The sequence below is a fragment of the Papio anubis genome, chromosome 2 (genome assembly GCF_008728515.1).
Source record: "Papio anubis isolate 15944 chromosome 2, Panubis1.0, whole genome shotgun sequence".
Lineage (NCBI taxonomy): Eukaryota > Metazoa > Chordata > Mammalia > Primates > Cercopithecidae > Papio > Papio anubis.
The window spans coordinates 45,681,316-45,693,649 of record NC_044977.1 but is presented as its reverse complement, the minus strand read 5'-3'; the positions used below and the strand labels follow the sequence as shown (position 1 = coordinate 45,693,649).

Below are 12,334 nucleotides of genomic sequence, written 5' to 3'. Positions count from 1 at the left end.
CCGTCTTCTGGTTTTTCTTCCCTTGACAGAAACTGACATTTTTCAACTCAACGCTGAATACTTCAGGCCTGGTGCCCGAGGGAGATGCTTTGCCCATCCCAGGAGCCCATCGGCCAGGGGTGGTCACCAAAGCGGGACTCATCCTCTTTGGGAATGATGACAAAATGGTAAGGGCATGGCTGTGGGTTACTTGCCTGCTCAAAGCCACCCGTGCTCCTGTCCTTAGACTCAGGCCTCGCAGGAAGACCCTAGGCTCCTCTGGAGAAAATGGAAAAAACCAGACCTAGGAGGGACCACCGACCCTGATCTGTCCCTGACCGCCTGGCTGGCCCTGAGCAGAGGGTGTCCGAGGCAGTTTACCCACTTCTCTGTTCTGGGAAAGCTGGGCTCCCTACCCTTCCTGGCTAGGCACCCATCTCCAGGCTACTGATTTTCTACATAGACACAGTAACAGTCTGATCTCCCTTTCTTTCCCCTGCACAGGCTGGGCGCCCTGTGTGGGTGTCAGAAAATCCAGAATCAGAGAGAAGCCCTCCCAGGGAGCCTGGGCTCAGGGCCTGTCATTGGTCTATCAGAAGCACCTCTGGGCATGGGGTCATTAAGCCTCTGTGCCTCAGCTCCCATCTCTTTGAACAGGGATGCCATGGGGACTTAGCATGTGCAGAGCCTTGGGAGCCATGCCGGCCACCTGCTCTTGTTATTAGCAGACTACAACTCAGGGTACCAGCAAACACTGATGGAGCACCTTTTATGCCAGAACAATGTATACACATTAAATTTAATCTGCCCAATAACACTATGATATATGTATAAACATAATATCCTTATAGAGGAAAAAAACGGAGATTTAAATAACTTGCCCAGCATCATCCAAGCTAGCCCGTGGCAGAGCTGGGATTCAAACGCTGAAATTCTGGTTCCAAAGCTGTGATACTGGTCTTGGCTATGGTAGCTTCCTGTTCATATGCGCTCTACTACTCCTTCTCACATGAGCAGCCGGGGGTAGGGAGAGGGCAGGCAGGGGTCTTCCCACACACTGACAGGTCTGGACAAACCCAGTGGGCACGGTACCCCCAGCCGTGTTGCTGTGTCCAGCCAGCTGGAGTGAAGCGTGGCAGTTTGGGGCCTGGCCTTTGCTCAGTCTTGGTGTCCAGTCTGCTGTGCTCCCCTGTCAGAAGGTCTAGGCTGCTGTTGATGTCTGCAAGGTAGTGTTTTGGGTATCCAAGATTGATATATGCAGTTGCAAGAGAATATCTGTCTGTGGTCAGGTTCCCTAGAAGCAGCATCTAAGGTAAAATTTCTTGTGCAAGTGATTTATTGAGGCAATGTTCCAGAAAATCATGCCAGGCAGTAAGGGCAGAGGAAAGCAAAGCAAAAGTAAAAGTTCAGGAGAAGTTTAGCCTGGGGCTGCTCCCAGGGTGGGCTTTGGAGTATTAACTGCACTCTCCAATTATACCTGCCTGTCCCCACCTCTGGCAGCCTTTGGTTTCAGTGGCCCCTGGGGTGGGGTGGAGGACCCCCCAGGCATCATCCCTTGGCCTCTCTGTGTTCGGGAACTCTTATCCATCCACAGCAAGCAAGGAGGGGACAGTTCAGGCCGTTATCATCCATCCCTTGCTGCAGCTGGAGGACAGGGCACCAGCCACGGGGTCTGAGCGGGGCACCCACAGCGTCTGCCCAGAGACCCGCAAAGACAGCAGTGCAAAGAAGGCAACTAAGTGTCTAAGAGGAAGCTGGGGTTACCGGCTCTCTCACAAGAGCTTGGTCCACTGTCCAGAGGTGGTCAGGGTGGGAGGGGAGTGAGCAGAGACCAGCTGAGCACACACACCCTGCTCCCCACAGATTAACCCAGAAGACCTTGGGTTGAAGCATCTCTCAGGCATGCCCTGTGGGGTCTGGCTGGGCTTTAGCTTGCAGAAAGCGCCAGAACATCTTTGAAAGGCAAAGAGGTGACGGTCAGGCCGAGAGGCCCGTTCCAGTTCTGGCAGAGCATGCATAGAGGGTGCCATTCTTCCATCGCCACTCTTAACGCGTAGAGACATGCACCCACCCGTGAGCTTATCCATAACTCTTTTTTATATGTGTTTTTTTCCTGGCCCCTAACGAAAGCATTTGTTGAAAAACTATTGATAAACAAGCAGGCCCCAAACAATTCAAACATGTTATTAAATACAGTAAATCTGAGGCAGACACTAGAGTATCCCAGAGTCATGAGCTGCAATGGGGGTAGTTCATGTCTGGCAGCCAGAATCCCCTTGAACTGATGGCTGGACGCAGGCTCTACCCGGGACTAGCTTGAAGTGCTGTCCTGAAGCTGCAGACTGCAGGGCCGGCCAGACCCTTTTTCAGCCTCTTCTCTTCCCACCTCTGTATCCCACACAGGCATCTGGTGATGTTCTCCAGGTGTTTCTGTGGCAGTTCTGGGAGCTGCTGGGTGATTGCAGGATTAGTTGTTTTTCTAAGTTTACTTTCTATGTGGTGCCTGAATGACATTTTCTTTTTTTGATCGGTAGGAATCCTTTTTTATAGAAGTAATAAAGTCATTACACTTAAAAACAAAGTGAAAGTGTGGTGGGAGTGAGTGATGGAAAATCAAGCAGCTGGTAGGGGACACAAGCTCTGCAATTTCCTCTTTGTCCCTGGAATAGTGGCCTCCCCACTGTGAACTCCTCATCACTAACCGGGACTCCTGCTCCATCCTCATCTGAAGGGTGGAGACAAGGCTGGAGTGCCCGGCACAGCACCCTGTGTGGAACGTCTTCATCACTGCCTCAGGTCTGACCACAGGAACTGTGAAATCCTTCCTTTTGCAGCTGCTGGTGAAGAACATTCAGCTGGAGGATGGCAAAATGATCCTGGCCTCGAACTTCTTTAAGGGGGCAGCCAGCAGTGCCCTTGAACTGACAGAGGCAGAGCTGGTTACTGCAGAGGCTGTGCGGGTAAGAGGCAACTTCAGGGCTGCCATCCAGTTGGGCAGGTTGTGCCGAGCACATGTGTTCTGCAAATCGCGCTACCCAGAGTTGGGCAGTGCCAGCCTTCTGTGGGTGTCTGTGTTGGCCCCAGGTGCAGTGTTGGTTCTGTCTTGTCTTGAGCTTTCTGTTGTCTTCTTGCTGCTCCTTCCTCTGCAACTGGGACCCTGGGATCTGGCCAGTTCAGTCTGACTCTTCTAAGGGCTCATTGTCAACAGTTAACGAGTGAAACAGAAGCTCCTGGAATATTTGAAAGAGTCAGGTGTCAAGCCCATGTCCCCGTGATTAGAATGTGAGCACTGGAGCCTTCCAGAAAGGCTGCACCAGAGGCAGCATCCCGGGCTGTGACCAACACAAGCTGCCTGTGAGGCACACCTGGGCTCCAATCCAGCTTTGCCCCAGTGTGATGCTGTAGGGAGCTTCCCTCTCTGAGACTCAGTCTTCTCAACATGAATTTCCATCTACGCTCACTTCCGGGATTTGTTCCTGACCCTTCATGCTCCCTCCCACTGTATCCTTCTTCCCTGGGTGGAGAGAAGAGAGCTGTGGGAAGACTTTCAAGAGAGAAGGAACAGCAAATGGCAAGGCCCTAACAGGGCAGAGGCCTCCCTGTGTTCAGGGAGTTGCCATAGGAGGGCACTGTAGCTGGAGCCCGGGGGTGAGGGGTAGAGTCAGGCGGGCACAGCTGGGGACCTTGGGTGTTCACAGCACATGTGGGGCAGGGCTCAGCAAGGACGGACGTGAGGCACTTGTGTGATCCAAAGGCACTGACAGCCAGTAACTCCTTCTTGAAAGTGGAACACCTTGAATGTCTGTTTTCCAAACATATCCCTGGAGCAGTTGCTCTGGCCCTAACTTGGTCTGCCCTGGGGTTGCAGGGCCAGCTGGACAGACAGCCCTCCTGGAGCCCACAGCTGAGTGGCTCTGGGGGTGAGTTGGGGTCATCTGTTTGTAGATGTAGACTTGAGTCAAAAGATGCTATCTTACAACAGCTGCAGCTGAGTCCTGCATCTGTAAAATGGGAATAACAAGCCCTTCCTCAGTGGATGTTGTGACTGGTAGAGGAGATAACACACTTGAAGAGGTTTAGTTCAGTAGCTGGCATCTTTGAGGAACTCAGTACCCATTGGCAATACATCTAAGCATCTCATGAGAAAAGCAGATACTTCTAGAGTGTGTACTCTGGACAAAAGTTCTTAGAAAATGAATTTGGAGAACAGAGACTTTATTCCAGTGACCAGTTTGCAAACCATCCAAAGGCAGCTTCTGGTGTAACAGGAAGGTGCGTTCCTGAGAACAACGGGAAGGGTGGGATTTTATAGAAAAAGCGCTCACCCAGGTCCCCATTCAAAGGAAGGGTTGAAACCAGTTCTAATTGGTTGGTACAGCTGAGCCCTGATTGGCTGGTTCAGGTGAGCTCTGAAAGACCCAAAGATAAAATGTTGCAGGTTTTGGGGGAACCCAGAGTACATGTGTGACCCCTAGAAAGCAAATGATCACTTGGCTGTGTTTTAAATTTAGGCCCAGTTAGCTTCTGGGGATCCATCTTGAAGGACTGGCTCTTTCAGGTTTGCATTTGTTCACCATGCACATTCAGAGTTGCAGGTCCTCCTGGAAGAGCAGCGTGTTTATTCATGATAACAACTCTATGCAGTAGGTGCCTTCAGTACCTGCATGTCCCACCTGTGGAGCCAAGGCCTGAGGAGTGGAGTCCGGACTCTGGAGGGCTGGGCTCAAGTCCTTCTCTAGCTGTTCACCATGCAGCACCCTAAGGCCATCGCTAGGATGGCTATCATTAGGCCTCTTGCTCACAGCTGCACTTGGCCTCCAGGATGTGTGATCTGGAGACCAATGGGGTAGAGGGAACATGGCCAAGACGAGTAGAGGCCAGTCTGGGGCTGTGCAGCTCCCTGGGGTTGGTGGAGGGGCCTGGCCTGTGACTGTCCAGCAGAACACTCCAAGAGCCCACTGTGGGCTGGGCAGGTAGTGGGCCACAACCCCCTATGCCCTCCTGAGCTGAGGCTGGGCAGGTGCTGCCCATGGTACAAACGTTGTGTTTACTGACTCTCCCTGTAGTCCAGACTCTGCCTGCCTCACACATGGAATCCTCACCCAGCTGCTGTCAGCACTGAGGGGCTGTCTGAATTTTGATGGCTTGGTGGGCTTTGGCTTTGTGGTGCACTCAGTGACCAGTCTGCCACACTGCCCCTCTGTGGCTCCACTCTCATCTGATAAGGGCCCTGGACACTAGCAGTAGCCATCCAGTAGTGGACGACTGGTGGCCCCAAGTGGTGTGGTCTGAGGCAGGTAGATCCTGCCAGTAGAGTGGCCAGCAAAGGTTTCGGGGAAGAAGTGACACAGGAATTGGACCCTTAAGGATGCCCAGGACTTAAATATTAGCTGGGGAGTCAGAGGAAGGTGTCGCCAGCAGGCGAGAGCCTAGCAGAGGCCTCAAGGGGCAGGCAGCAGGTGTGCGGCAGACAGCGCGTGGCTTGTCGTGGTGTTGATGGTCACCCTGAGGATGGGAAGGGCAGATCCATGACATTTTTCCAAGAAAGAAAGAGGAGAGCCAGGGGTGCTTGTGCCAGGTGTTGGGGGAACTGGTTCTAATTGGGCCTGAACCAGCATCTCATGCCTCACCCCCCATCCTGGGCCCACGATTGACAATGGCCTGGAGTTCATCCAGAGAGTGAGGACCTGGCCTGATATTGCTGGGGCCCCTCCTGGCTCCCGCCCCACCGGGCCTCACCAGCAGCCTGCCCAGAGAGCAGTCGTCCCATCTTGACTGCTGGACCGCCTTACAGGGTGCCTTGGCGGGAGCTGAGCACCCACATCCACAGGGCCGACTGGCTGGGCACTACTGCCCTCCATAGGTCCCAGACTCAACCCTTCATAGGACACAGACCAGTTAGCATCTTGGTGAGGTCGAGACCCAGGTCTCCTGAGCCCATGTGTGAGCCTCATAGTCACCGTCAGGCCCACCCTCTCCCCAGCCTGCTGCTACAACACCTGGGCATCGGTGTCACCCTGGGGACACCAGAACCTGAAAGCTAACACCAAGGTGAGTGGGGCTAAGGAGCAGCTGGGCCCTGCCTTTGTAGTCCCCAGCCATGCCTAGAGGCCTGGCACGTCTGTCCTCCACCAGCTGGACTGCCACGGGGACCCCAGAGAAGCCGGGGGTTGAGGTGAGGTGACCGTGAGGACAGCAGCCAGCATCAGAGAGGCCTGGGCTGTGGCAGCTCCTTCTTTCCCAGAAGGTGGTCACTCCAGGACCATTAAGCCTCCTGGGAAGAGGCAACATCTTGGAGGGTACATAGAGAAGCCCAACCTGGCCCCAGGCCATCGACGAGTCTGTTCAGGGGTTGCTGTCCCAGAGTGGCACTTGTCCCCAGCTCCCCTGGGGCCACCCTCTCACCAGACCTTGCTTTGCAGAGTGCTTGGCAGCGGATCCTCCCCAATGTACTGGAGGTTGAAGACTCCACTGATTTCTTCAAGTCAGGGGCCGCATCTGTGGACGTTGTGAGGTAAGGCCAGGAGTGGAGGGGTCCTGTCCCAGGTACTTGGTGCTGTGTCACAAATCTCTGCAAAACTGAGCAGCAGGAAACAATCATTTGCTTACTCATGGATCATGTGGGCCAGGGACCCAGGAAGGGCCAGTGTGCAGGTCTCCTGCATGCACACCTGGGTGGGCAGCACAAATGAACGGTTGCTGGTCTTTATGCGAATGTTAAGAGAGGCGCAGTTGCATGCAGCCTCCCCGGGGAAGTTCTAGGAAGGAATTTGGGAGGAGTTGATTCAGAAGAACAGTACTGAGTTCATGGGGAGAATTGGGGTTATGTATTGTGCCAACCATTTGTGCTGTGCAACAACGCACCCCAAAACATTGAGATTTCAACCAACACCATGTCCTTGGCTCACAGTTCTATGGGACGACAGTTGGTGCTGGGCTCAGCTGATTTGCATCAGATTCAGCTGCTGTCAGCTGGCCTCACATAAGCTGCCGGTCAGCTTGGGGCTGGCTGGTCCTGTGGTGGTGCTGGGTTCCAGGAGGGAGAGCAGGAGCCCGTGTTCATTGCATTCTGTTGGCCAAAATGAGTCACAGAACAGGTCCAGCTTCCAGGGGTGGGGAAAGAAGCTCCACATCTTGCTAGCAGGTGCTGCACCTTCACATGGCCAAGGCTGTGACTGCAGGGGTGGGCGCTGTGACCAGTTTTGCAATCTACCATGCATGAGTTGGGGCTGAGTCGGCTGAGTTGGGCCTATGTGCTTGGAAACCTTGGGCACTGTGGACCTCTAGTAACTCACTGTGAGGCAGTATGCAGTTTAGAATAATTGTTTTGTAAAAAATATGCCAAGAAGAAGAATGTCAGACACCTGAGAGAATGGTGTCCAGAGGCCAGGCCATGCCTTGTGTACAGCTACCAAGCTGAGGATGCAAAGAAAGCAAAACTGCTTTTCTGTATATAGTTAAGAGTGTATGTCCTTTTAAAAAAAAAGTGGCCAAAAAAAAAAACCCACATAATACAACATCTACCCTCTTAAAATTATAACTTTACATTGTAGGATTGTTAACTATGAGCACAGTGTTGGTCAGCAGATCTTCAGAACTCTCTATCGTACAACTAAAGCTTTCTATCCATTGAACAGCCACTCCCCGTTTCCTTCTCCCCCGGCCCTGGCAACAGCCATTCTTTTTGCTCTATTGAGCTTGGCCACTCTAGTACGTCATACAAGTGGAATCATACAGCATTTGTCACAGAAAATTGACTGGCTTGTTACACTTAGCATGATGTCTTCAAAATTCAGCCCTGTTGTAGCACTTGGCAGGATAGCCTTCTTTTTATGGCTGAATCTTATTTCATTGTACAGATAGACCATATTATCTGCTCATCTGTTGATGGACATTTGTGTTGTTTCCACATCTTGGCTGTTATGAATGAATGTGGAAGTGCATGGGAATTTGAGATCCTGATTGCAGTTCTCTTGGACAAATACCCAGCAGTACGATTGCTGGGTCATATGGTAGTTCTACTTTAAATTTTTTGAGGAACCTCCATATTGTTCTCCATAGAGGCTGTACCATTTTACATTCCCACCAACAGTGTACAAAGGTTTCATTTTCCCTGTATCCTTGCCAATACTTACTTTCCTTCCTATCTTCCTTCCTCTCCCCTTTTCTTCTTTCCTTTTGAACAATAACCAGCCCAACAGTGATGAGATGGTATCTCATTGTAGTTTTTATTTGCATTTTCCTGATGATTAGTGATGTTAAGCATCTTTTCATATACCTGTTTGTCATGTGTATGTCTTCTCTGAAGAAATGTCTGTTCAAGCCTTTGCCCATTTTTAAATTGGATTATTTGTTTTGTTTGCTATTGAGTTGTAGGAACTCCTTACATATTTTAGGGATTAACCTCTTATCAGGCATACAATTTGCAGAAGTTTTCTCGCATTCCATGCTGATTGTTTCCTTTGCTTTGCAGAAGCCAGAAGCTTTTTACTTTGATGCATATCACTTGTATATTTTTGCTTTTGTTTCCAGTTCTTTTGGTGTGATATTCAAGAAATCGTTGCAAAGACCAATGTCATGGAGACTTTCCCCTATGCTTTCTTTTAGTTTTACAGTTTTAAGTTTTACTTTTAAGTTTTTCATATATTTTGAGTTGATTATTTTTATGTGTGGGGCAAGATAAGGATCTGATTTAATTCTTTTGCATGTGGACATCCAGTCTTTCCAACACCATTTGTTGAAGGGACTATCGCTTCCCCATTATGTATTCTTGCCACCCTTGTTGAAGACTAGTTGGTCATATATGTTTAGGTTTATTTCTAAGCTATCTTGTTCATTGGTCTATATATCTGTGTTTATGCCAGTATCATACTATTTTGATTATTGTAGTTTTGTAGTAAATTTTTAAATCAGGAAATGTGAGTCCTCTTTGTTCTTTTTCAGGATTGTTTTAACTATTCACAGTCCCTTGGTAGTCCATATGATTTTAAGATGATATTTGTAATTTCTGCAAAAAACCATGGGATTTTAATAGAGTTGGCATAGAAATTGTAGATATCTTTGGGCAATATTGTCATCTTAACAATATTAAGTTATCCAGTCCGTGAACATAGATGGTTTTCTATTTATTTAGATCTTCTGTAATTTCTTTCAGCAATGTTTTATAGTTTTTAGTGTACAACTCTGTTGCCTACTTGGTTAAATTTATCCTTATTTTATTCTTTTGATGCCATTGTAAAGGGAATTGTTTTCTTAATTTTCTTTTTGGATTATTCATTACTAGTGTATGGAGTTGCAACTGTTTTCTTGCATGTTATTTTTGTATCCTGCGATTTTGCTGAATTCCTTTATTAGCTCTAACAGTCTTTTGGAGGCGCAGAATATTTAAGGTGTTCTTCTTCTGTTTTTTAGACATGGTCTTGCTCTGTCACTCAGGCTGGAAAAGTGGTGTGATCATAGCCCAATGCAGCCTCAAATTCTTGGGCTCAAGTGATCCTCCTGCCTCAGCCTTCTGAGTAGCAGGACTGCAGGCATGCAGCACTACACCCAGCTAACTTAAAACAATTTTTTTTACAGACAAGGTCTTGCTATGTTGCCCAGGCTGATTTTGAACTCCTAGTCTCAAGTGATCCTCCCACCTTGATCTCCCAAAGTGCTGGAATTACAGGGTGATGCATTACACCTGGCCCATTTAAAGATTTCTACATGTAAGCTCATGTTATCTGTGACAAGATATGATTTAACTTCTTCCTTCACAATTTGGATTAATGTTTCTTTCTTGCCTAATTGCCCTGGATGGAGCTTCCAGTACAGTAGTTCTCCCCTCATTTGTGGTTTTGCTTGCTGAAGTTTAAGTTACCCATGGTCAATCATGGTTGGAAAATATTAAGTGGAAAAGTCCAGAAATAAACAATTCATATGTTTTTAAATTGAGCGCCATTTAATAGAATGATGAAATCCCATGCTGTCCCACTCCATCCCACCTGATATGTGATTCATCCCTTTGTCCAGGATATCCAAGGTGTATGCACTGCCCACCCATTAGTCACTTAGTAGCCACTGGTGTTATCAGAAAAAGCATAGAATATGTAGATGGTCCCAGACTTGTGATGCTTCAACTTAGGATTTTTTGACTTTATGATGATGTGAAAGTGATACGAATTCATTAGAAATTACACTTTGTGTACCCTTACAAAATTCTGTTTTTCACATTCAGTACAATATTTAATAAATTGTATTAGACATTCAAAACTTTAGTATAAAATAGGCTTTGTGTTAGATGAGTTTGCCCAACTGTAGGTTAATGTAAATATTCTGAGAACATTTAAGATAGCCTAGGCTAAGCACTGATGTTCAGTATGTTAGGTATAATAAATGCATTTATGACTTAACATTTTCAATTTATAATGGGTTCTTGGGATGTAATCATATCATAAGTCAAGGAGCACAGTGTAGGCTTCAGCCCTATATGTGGTTTCAGGCATTCACTGGGAGCCTTGGAACAACCCCCGCCCCCCACCCCGCCCATGGGTAAGGAGGTACTACTATATTATATTGAATGGAAGTGGTGAAAGCAAGCATCCTCATTTTGCTGCTGATCTCAGGGGAAAAGCTTTCAATCTTTCACCAGTGAGTATGTTAGCTGTGGGTTTTTCAAATATGGCCTTTATTATATAGATGATACTCCCTTCTATTACTTTGAGTGCTTTTTAATCATGAAAGGATATTGAATTTTGTCAAATTCTTTTTCTGTATTAAATGAGATGACCATGTGTTTTTCTCTTCATTCCATTAATGTGGTGTGCTACATGGATTGATCTTCATAGGTGAACTACCTTGCATTCCAAGAATTAATCCCACTTGGTCATGGTATGTAATCTTCTTAAAATGCTGCTGAAATCAGTTTGCTAGTATTTTCTTGAGGACTTTTGCATCCGTTTTCATAAGGAATATTGGTCTGTAGTTTTCTTTTGCTATAGTATCTTTGTCTGGCTTTGGTGTCAGAGTAAATGCTGGCCTTATGGACGGAGTTGAAGAGGTGTTCTCTTTTCAGTTTTTTTGGAAGAATTTGAGAAAAAATGGTGTTAATTTCCCTTCTAATGTTTGGTAGAATTCACCAGTGAAACCATTCAGCCCTGGGCTTTTCTTTACTGGAAAGATTTTGATTACTGATTCAGTTTCCTTACTAGTTACATATCTATTCAAATTTTCTATTTCACCATGAGTGAGTTTTGGGAGATTGTGTGTTTCTTGGAATTTGTTCACTTTACCTAGTTATCAAATCTGTTGCCATATAATTTATCATATATTTTCTTATGATGCTTTTTATTTCTGTAAGATTGGTATAATGTCTCCCTTTGATTTCTCATTCTAGTAATTTGAGCCTTCACTTTTTGTGTCTTGGTCAGTCCAGCTAAAGGTTTGTTAATTTTGTTGATATTTTCAAGAAAACAAAATTTGATTTTGCTTATTTTCTGTATTGTTTTTCTGGTCTCTATTTCATTTATTTCTGTTCTAATCTTTATTATTACTTCCTTCTTACAGTTTTGGGTTTAGATTGCTTTTTAATCTAGTTCCTTAAGGTGTACAACGTAGGTTACTGATTTGAAGACTTTATTCTTTTCTGATGTATGTATTTACACCTGTAAACTCTTTCTTAGCACTACTTTTCCCGCATCTCATAAGTTTTGGTATGTTGTGTTTTTATTTTCCTTTGACTAAAGGTATTTTCTAGTTTCTCTCGTGTGTTCTTCTTTGACCCATTAATTGTTTAAGAGTGTGCTAGTTCATTTTCATATATTTGTGGATTTTCCAGTTTTCTTTCTGTTATTGATTTCTAGTCTCATTCCATTTTGATTACAAAAGATATTTTGTAAGAGTTGAATATTTTTACATGTATTAAGACTTATTGTGTAACCTAACAAATGATTTATCCTGAAGAATGTTCTGTGTGCCCTTGAGAAGAATGTGTGCTCCGCTCTTCTTGAGCAGTGTTTTGTACGTGTCTGACTGGTTTGTGGTGTTCAAGTGTCTTATTCCCTCGAGTTGTTCTATCCATTTTTGATAGTTGGGCATCTAAGTATCTAACTACTATTGTAGAAATGTCCATTTTTGCTTCATATATTTTAGGGCTGTGTTAGGTGTGTATGAATTTATAATTATTATATCCTCTTGCAGCATCAAACTTTGTATCAATATAATGTCCTTCTTTGTCTCTTGTAAATTTGTTAGATTTAAAGTCTCTTTTATGTTACTATTTGCATGGAATATTTTCTCTGTCCTTTTACTTCCAGCTCTTTTGTATCCTTATATCTAAGTGATTCTCTTGTAGCATATGTATGGATGCTGGGTTATA

The 12,334-nt window shown here is 46.3% G+C and overlaps 1 protein-coding gene across 2 annotated transcripts in view; it reads left to right on the top strand.

The window, feature by feature from the left end:
* Nucleotides 1-12,334, top strand: part of ALDH1L1 (aldehyde dehydrogenase 1 family member L1) — an 81,996-nt gene that overhangs the window by 31,682 nt on the left and 37,980 nt on the right. For both annotated transcript variants that reach the window (XM_031663059.1, XM_031663058.1), the window contains exons 7-9: nucleotides 30-167; nucleotides 2,814-2,939; nucleotides 6,402-6,493. In XM_031663059.1, the coding sequence (XP_031518919.1) occupies nucleotides 30-167; nucleotides 2,814-2,939; nucleotides 6,402-6,493 (356 nt within the window). The remainder of the gene's footprint in view (nucleotides 1-29; nucleotides 168-2,813; nucleotides 2,940-6,401; nucleotides 6,494-12,334) is intronic.